General features: G+C 38.3%; 1 protein-coding gene across 3 annotated transcripts in view; it reads right to left on the bottom strand.

Moving 5' to 3' along the window:
- LOC106880273 (probable inactive tRNA-specific adenosine deaminase-like protein 3) overlaps positions 1-9056 on the bottom strand; it is a 66104-nt gene that overhangs the window by 50412 nt on the left and 6636 nt on the right. For all 3 annotated transcript variants that reach the window (XR_001410730.2, XM_052968578.1, XM_014930146.2), the window contains exons 2-4: positions 8203-8257; positions 7043-7116; positions 5228-5453 (exon numbers count right to left, since the gene is read on the bottom strand). Coding sequence is in view for 2 of the 3 variants with exons in the window: in XM_052968578.1 (XP_052824538.1) it covers positions 5228-5453; positions 7043-7116; positions 8203-8257 (355 nt within the window). In the remaining variant the exon portion in view is untranslated. The remainder of the gene's footprint in view (positions 1-5227; positions 5454-7042; positions 7117-8202; positions 8258-9056) is intronic.

The raw sequence follows: 9056 nt of genomic DNA, 5'->3' as shown, positions 1-9056 counted from the left end.
ATACCGACATCCACCTGTATGTATAGGTGCATATCTGGGTACAGGACATTGCAAACAAAACGTAGACGAGAAAACACACAAGCCACATAGAGAACATTCTTCTTCATCAGCTACCCCCGTTTTAACACCGGCGTTTCGAAGAGCTGGGCAGGACGCATCGTTAAAATGGCTCTTCCCATGGACCGCAAATTAAATTTGTATACACAAATTAAACCTTGCCATAGAGGAATGTAGTGGCGGACAAAAAACAAGACAGGAAATTCCTTATGCATTCCAAAACCGAGTTACAGGTTTTGACGTATGGGGTATCAAAAGATTCAGTACTATTTCAGCTACAAATTAAACTTAATTTCCATTCACATATTTACATTTCAAAAATTTAGCATTGTAATCTTTTCCATAAATCAACTATCGTAAACATGTTATACGATGACGTCACATTTTCTATATGTGTGTGTACCTTAAAAGACATCAATCATCACAGCACACACCTTCACTCACTCACTCTATCTCTCTTTTTCACTATCTTTCTCTCTCTCACACATATGCACGCACACACACACACACACACGTCCATTTCATATAAAAACACATACATCTTTCACTTTCTTTCTCTGTTCTTCTCACTTTCTCTTCTTTCAATTTCTGCTCCCTTCAAATAATTTTTTACGGAATGAGCAGAAGAAACACAGAAAAGACGTAATCTCTCCAGAAACAAGTATAAAGCAAGGAAGATTGTAGAAAACCGAAGGCAGGAGTCTGAAGAGAGATGAGATTTTCTTAAGATCAGCAAATGCATGTTGCAGTACTTAATGCTGGATCATTAAATCAATGTTTTAATGATTAGGCAGAGGTCTAGTAGAACAGCTCTCAGAAACAGACTACGTACAAATTCATTCTTCACAACTCCTGAAGCTGTTTTCAGACATGATCCATCCCATTCTTATAAAAATGATAACTCTGTCCAAACTGGTGTGCTGAACACAAATTGCCATTTATGTAGAGCTTTAAAATTTTCAAGTGAAACAAATGGTAACAACAAACAAGATGAGGACAAATATCCGTCAAATGTAAATAATATACATAATTCCTCATCTCTTAAATATAGAACTGTATCATCTTTTGCTATTTAAGCAACCAGTAAAAGCAATACATTTTACAGTTTGAAAACGGCTACTTGAAGCTCGAAACTCGTATCGGAGTAACTCACTGTAAACATTATAATTAAGATTACAATAAAAATTATCCCCCCCCCAAGCCATCTCTACTCATTTTTTCAAATATATATAATAGTGTACCATGAACTTTCTTTTTATTATTTTACTATATACATATCTCCAGCCATGCCCTCTCTGCTCAGCCATACTTCATCCTTACATCTCTTAAATCCTCTAGCTTTCCTAATGCCTATACATATCTAATATAATCCCCTTCTCCTGAGCCACTCCTACATCTCTCACCTTCGGTTACTACAGCCATCTAACCATCTCCCCACACATTCTAATGAAATGTTCCCCTTTATCACTTACCTGCCCAGTACAATCTTCTACATCACTTCATCTATATTCTTCCCCACTGTGCCTTGAAGGTATGTCTTGACATATATCCACTGCCATCACTCCCACTCTCCTCCAACTCTTGAGATATCTTTGCATCTCTTACACAGCACAACAGCTATCTTTTTCCCCTCTATTATTTTCTAACCTCTCATCAACAGGCACAAAGCCACCTCCCTCAATACTATACTCCACCCCCAGTCAGGGAGAGTTTGTCTTGTCTTGCAACTTATTTGGTGACTTCACTGGGGCCATGAAAAAAGCACAGTAAAGTGGTTGACACTAGGAAGGACTTCCAACTGTAGAAACCATACCAAAACAGACAACAAAACTTGGCATAGCTCTCTGGCTCTCTTTAGCTCTTGTCAAACCATTCAGCCGATGCCAGTATAGGGAACAAACATTAAATGATGATGATAACAATGACACACACACAATGGGCTTCTATACATTTACCATGTGTTAAATTTACATAGAATGCATTGGTCAGCCTGAAGATATTGTGTAAGACACTTGTTCAAGTTTTCACATGGCGAGACGGAACCTAAAATCTCATGATCATAAAATGAACTTTGTTACTACATGTGTGTTTGTGCCCACACTGTAAAGTGGTTGGCATTTGAAAGGGCATCCAGCTGTAAAAATCATGCCAAAACTAACCTTGCTTGTGCTGGTGCCACATACAAAGCACTCAGTTAACTCTGCAGAGTGGTTGGTGTTAGAAAGGGCATCTAGCTGAATAACCCTGCCAAAAGAAACTCAGTGGCCTAGGGAAGTCTTCTACCTGGTTCGCTCCTGTCAAATTGTCCAACCCATGCCTGTATGGAAGACAGACATTAAACGATAATGATGATGATATCTGTGTTTGTGCCTCTATTAAACTAGGGGTAAACAAACTGAAATGACTGCTCTCTTTAAGCTAGATACTTAACTTCGTTTTGAATAAATTTAAAAGAATAAAATAACACAGCAACTATAATAAAAATTTATGTGTACGTGTCACTGCCCTCTCTCAAATATCCCCTCCCCACACACACACATTTAATCACGAGAGTTTTCCTCTTTCTTATTCTTTTCTGTCTAGCAATTTATGAGGTAACCTCACAAATGCTGGTGACATTGAAAAAACGTAGTCACTACACACTGTAAGGCGTTTGGCGCAGCTATGCAGCTTACATCCATCTCAAAAGTTACATGGAAACAATCATTTTTGAAAAATTTATTTCTAGAAACAAAGTCTTAGTAAGTAGGAAGGCAGACAATTCACAAATCCTTTCAGGTATATGGCCCTGCTCAATCTGTAGAAAAGGTGTAGGTAGAAACTCTATAAGAAGCACCCAGTGTAAGCTTTGGACACACAAAAGGTGCAGCAACATCAGAGGGAGGTAAAGAGGGAAACTAGCTTTTGTATATGGAAGATGCACATGTGTGTGTGTGTGTGTGTGTGTGTGTGTGTGTGTGTGTGTGTGTGTGTGTGTGTGTGTGTGTGTGTGTGTGTGTGTGTGTCTGTGTCTGTGTTTGTCTGCGTGTGTGTACATGTATAAAAAGATATGTATGTGTGTGTGTATTATTCTTTTATTCTTTTACTTGTGTCATCCATGCAGCTGCAGTCATGCTGGAGCACCACCATGGTCTTTCTGATTTTCTCAGCCTGGGGCATTTCACATCACCCCTCCTGTATGTGCCTTTTGGTGTATAAGGGATTTTGATACCACTGCCCTCATCAGCACCTCATGTCAGGCTGTTGGTTCATCTGGTATTGTTAAGAGGAGGATGTCTAGTTCCCTTCTAAAATACAAAATTCTGTCAAAAACGTTAAGAGTAAACTCTGTTCTATGTGAATATTCTACCAGTATCTGAAGTTTCAAAGTATTTAGTTAAGAAAAATTAATTAAAAAATCTGGCCGTCAAATTCAAAAAATCCCTTTATTACTACATGTTTGTTTATGCCCACACTGTAAAGTGGTTGGCATTTGAAAGGGCATCCAGCTGTAAAAATCATGCCAAAACTAACCTTGCTTGTGCTGGTGCCACATACAAAGCACTCAGTTAACTCTGCAGAGTGGTTGGTGTTAGAAAGGGCATCTAGCTGAATAACCCTGCCAAAAGAAACTCAGTGGCCAAGGGAAGTCTTCTACCTGGCCCGCTCCTGTCAAATTGTCTAACTCATGCCTGTATGGAAGGCGGACATTAAACGATAATGATGATGATGATATCTGTGTTTGTGCCTCTATTAAACTAGGGGTAAACAAATTGAAATGACTGCTCTCTTTAAGCTAGATACTTAACTTCGTCTTGAATAAATTTAAAAGAATAAAATAACACAGCAACTATAATAAAAATTTATGTGCAGGTGTCACCTCCTCCTCTCTAATATCCCCCCCTATACACACACATTTAATCACGAGAGTTTTCCTCTTTCTTATTCTTTTCTGTCTAGCAATTTATGAGGTAACCTCACAAATGCTGGTCACAGTGACAGCAGTACGCATGGCTACTCTTAAATACAAAGACCCTCCCTGGTGAAGAATGTACCCCCTGGTGAAGAATAGACTAGCTGTTTGTGACTTTAGACTTGAGGCCAGAAGGATGCCCAAAAGCAGACCAATCTGGAAAAGAAGGACTTGGAAGCTTAAGAACCCTTTGCATGGTCAGAGATTTAAGGATATCCTTACCAAGAAATCTGATAATAAGGAGGAGGAGCTACAGTCCTGTGGCATAGAAGGCAGCTGGGAATTCCTGTGAGACAGTTTGAGGAGGAAATTTAGACATTTTTGTGTTTATATCAGTCATCATCATTTGATGTCTTCCATGCAGGCACGGGTTAGATTGTTTGACTACTTGAAGATTGTGCTGAGCTCCACTCTCAGCTTTTGTATAGATTCAATGGCTAGACACCCTATCTAATGCCAACTACTTTACAGAGTGTACTGGGTGCTGTTTTTGTGGCACAAGTACTAGTTAGGTCAGCACCTAACACATAACAGACAAAAACACACCCTTGACTAAATGGGATTGGGTGTTGGAGAGAGGGAGGGAGGTAGCTTTATGCCAGGTACTAAGAAGTTAAAGCATGATAGTAGGACAGGGACAGGTTTCTTGCTGTGGATAAGATACACGGTTAGCCTGCAAAGGTGGGTGAAAGTAGCTGGAAAGAAAGATACATGGTGATGAGGTATCAGGACTGTCAAGACAGAGAAAGATGAGTAGAAAAGAGAATAGACACAGAGGATCAAGAAGGGTGGGGATAGGGGGATAATTCGCAAAAGTGTTAGAAGAAACTGACAGATAGCTAGAGATGGAGGTAGTGGGGTATGTAGTGAATAGTTAAGAAAAGTAGAGGGTTCTCAATGGTGAATATGAGTTTCATAAGAAAGGTGAAAGAAAATAGAAGAAGCTAAGGCAAGAGAATGTCATAAGTGGTATTACAGAAAATGTGCAAAGTAGCAATATAATAAAACTGTAGATAGATGAGTAGAAAGATGACGTGGGTAAAGGAGGAATGTGCAAGAGAGAGAGAGAGAGAAAGAGAGAGATATGTACAGTGACAGGGATGGAGTTCAGAGGTATGTAGGGGTGAATATATTAATCGGTGGAAGTTGATGGCAGAGATAAGATGTTAAGAATGATAAAAATGAAAAATAAGATGAAACTAGCAACAAGCAGCTTACCTTTTGTCTTCATGGAAATGAACAGGCCAATATACTGAAGCTTCTTCAAACTGCTTTCTAGTATGAGGCGCTGAAACAGGAACTTGAACTACACAAGGTTTCCCGAGTAGACATGCCATTTCTGGTGCTGAATCCTTTCCGAACAAATCTTCCAGAGTCAAGTGGTTTTTAGTTACTTCTTCTGGTAATTGTGATTTGAGGCATATAATGGTTTGCAAAACTGAGCCTACATATAAAGACAAATATTTTATATAAACAAATTTAATATTGGTTTCAAATTTTGGCACAAGGCCAGCAATTTTGGGGAGGAGATAAGTTGATTACATTGACCTCAATGTTCAACTGGTACTTATTTAAATTGACCCTAAAGGAATAAAAGGTAAAATCGACCCTGGAGGAATTTAAAATGCTGCTAAGCATTTTGCCCAGTGTGCTAATGATTCTGCCAGCTGTCACCTTAAACAAATTTAATATTAACGATAACTTACAAAAATTTAAAATAAATAATTCAAAAAAGAAGATATACAGATCCAATTCATTTTATTCATTAATTTAGCAAATGATAAAGAGAAACATCATTTTATTGTATATCTGTTTTCCTTGGACAGGACAGTTCATTGTAGGGTGTTTATTTTCATTGTGAGCTACTGCCCTCCCAGATATGCTACAGGACATCTTGTCGGTATGTTTTATTTTGGTTTACCCTATATTTGGATGCCCTTCTATCACTAACCACTTTACAGAGTGCACTGAGTGCATTTTATTGTGGCACCAGCACTAAAACAAGACTAACTGGCTTTCTCTACCTCATGCTTTCTCTGTTCATTCACTAATCACTTTGCCAAACATATATTTTATTCAGTTAATTCCTTTCAATACAGCTTCTAACTATGAAACTGAATATTTACTACTCATGGATTTTCTGCTGGGCTGTCACACAGTGGTTTGGCTCACTGCACAGCACCTTGGGCAAGTGTCTTCTACTATAGTCCTGGGCTGAGCAAAGTCTTGTGAGTGGATTTGATAGGCAAAACTGAAAGCTGTATGTATGTGTATGTGATTTTTATTTGAGTTTTAATCAAGTTGTTAAGAGAGTAGAAGACAGTCACTAACAAAGTGACAAGACTTTTGGAGTTACGAGAGTTCCTGGTGTTTGTAAGTATGCAGTTGAATTAGTGTGTTGGTTGAACTGTCAGTGCATACACCCAAGTGTGTGCATCTATTCACATAAGAATGGAAAATTTTCAGATGGAAAATCTTTAGAATGGCTAACAAATCTTCACTGTGCCACTAATAGATTGGATTTGGAGAATCTGTGTCAGTTTCTTTTGTTGTTTCTCTGTGAAAACAAGTATTTCTAGGTTTTTGTGCAAATTTGTTGGTACATAACCTAATGTACCTATGATGATAGGTACAAATGAGATGTATGTATATATTTCTGTATGTATGCATGCATGTGTATGTGTTTGTGTGTATCCTTATCTGGACATCATGTGATGGTTGTCAAAAAGCATCACTGTCATACAAACAAGATTGTTAATTTTCAGTCTTGCATGAAAAACATGTCTGGCCATAGGGAAATATTACCTTGCTTGGAAACAGGTGAGTGTTTGTGACAGGAAGGGCATCCAGAAATAGAAAATCTATCTCCTATCTCAACAAATTCTATCTGTACCATGCAAGTGTTGAAAAGTGAACGTTAAACAGTGATTATAATGAACCAGTTTTATAAATAGTAACGAAAGTAATAAATCTCAAAAAAAAAAAAAAACCCCAAAAACATACAAATAATACTGAAAATAAACTAATCTTTACCTTCTTGCGTTTTACAGCATTTTACTCTCTTAAGGTGTTGAAGACCATCAAATGGATGGGAAGACTGAAGTATTCTGCAGAAAGAAGAGAACATACTTATTTCATTTTGGTACAGTTGATTTTAACAAGTTATAAATCGTATCTTAGACCTGTCAAAATGGGATGCCAGACCATCATAAGGTTAACTCCCAGCTGTTACTGGTACTCATTTTCAGCTGAGAGAATTGAAGTAATATAAAATGAAGTGTTTTACTCAAGAACACAATGGACTACCTGGTCTAGAGATCAAAATCACATCCTTACAATTGTGAATCCACCACACTAACCTTTAGGTTATGTGCCTTCACTAGTAAAAAAAAAACTATTATCATTATCATCATTGTTTAACGTCCACCTTCCATGCTGGCATGGGTTGGATGATTTGACAGTAGTTGGCCAGACAGGAGCCTGCACCAGACTTGTGTGTGTTTTGGTCCAGTTTTTACAACTGCATGCCCTCCCTAACACCAACTACCCAGCAGAGTGGACAACTAACAAAACTATACATGACTAAAAAGTACAACCAGTCATAAGTTGCATGTGAGTATGGTTTGGTAACATGTACCATGCTTTTGTTAATTGTTTTAGGTGTTAATGTAGTCTCAAGCTAACATACACATTTTCTTGGGTTCTTCACCCAGCAGAACATCCACGATGTGATAGCTGAAGGGAGGGCTACACTAGCTGGTACTCATTACAGCTGAGTAGACTGGAGTGATGTGAAAAAAAAGTGCTTTGCTCAAGGACACAATGCACTGCTCAGGTCAGGAATTGAACCCATGTTGCTATGACCAGGAGGCTAAAACCCTATCCATTAGGCCATGTACCTTTACTCAGATGACTAAAATGAAATATAAATAATACTTTTAATTTTTCTCATTGTTGAAGCTCTCTAAAATTTCCACCTTAGCTAGAGTGACCTACAGAGATTCACGCTGAATAGCAACCATGTAAATTTCACCAGTTTGGGACTGAGAACTAGAAAAAAAGAGTACTGATCTATCTTTTATCCTGGTTAATCAAAACAATTTCAATTTACTTATCATGGAAAATTGGATTTAAATTTTCCTCTTAGAGTTCCATAAAAAATATTAATAAAAAGAAAAAAAATAATACTTAACTGTTGAATATAGCAAGTTTGTTTTTTGTCCAAAATCCTGCAGACAATGGCATCCACTGAAAAATGTGATTTTATTGAGTATTAAGAATGTTAACCATGTGAAAATGTAAAATTAATGTGACTCAAACCATCCTTTTCAGAAAGCTATATCAGAACTAGAGAAGTTTTAGGTATGGAAGCAAGGTCTAGAATTGAAGGGCCTTAGAATCAATCTAGCAAAAAGCAAAGTCTTAATAAGTAGGAAGGCAGATAAATCACAAACCCCTGCACGATCCGTAGAAAAGGTGTAGGTAGAAACTCTATGAGATGTACTCGGTGTAAGCTATGGACATGTAAGAGGTGCAGCAATATCAAAGGAAGGCTAACTGGGAAGATAGTTTTTGTGTGCAGCAAATGCTCAGGGGCAATAAACACTGAAAATGTGCAGAAAACAACTTCCGTCACATGCCAGGGAGAAAAACTAGAAGTAGTTGATAACTTCCGTTACCTAGGTGACCAAGTCAGTAGTGGGGGTGGATGCTCTGAAAGTGTAGCTGCTAGAATAAGAATAGCCTGAGCAAAGTTCAGAGAGCTCCTACCTCTGCTGGTGAAAAAAGGGCCACTCAGAGTGAAAGGTAGACTGTATGACGCATGTGTGCGAACAGCCATGCTCCATGGCAATGAAACATGGGCTGTGACTGCTGAGGACACGCATAAGCTTGCAAGAAATGAAGCTAGTATGCTCCGATGGATGTGTAATGTCAGTGTGCATACATGACAGAGTGTGAGCACCCTGAGAGAAAAGTTGGACATAAGAAGCATCAAATATGGTGTGCAAGAGAGACGTCTGCGCTGGCATGGTCATGTGTTATGTAT

The sequence above is a fragment of the Octopus bimaculoides genome, chromosome 6 (assembly GCF_001194135.2).
Source record: "Octopus bimaculoides isolate UCB-OBI-ISO-001 chromosome 6, ASM119413v2, whole genome shotgun sequence".
Lineage (NCBI taxonomy): Eukaryota > Metazoa > Mollusca > Cephalopoda > Octopoda > Octopodidae > Octopus > Octopus bimaculoides.
The sequence above is the reverse complement of the archived record's forward strand: the minus strand, read 5'-3'. Positions and strand labels throughout refer to the sequence as shown.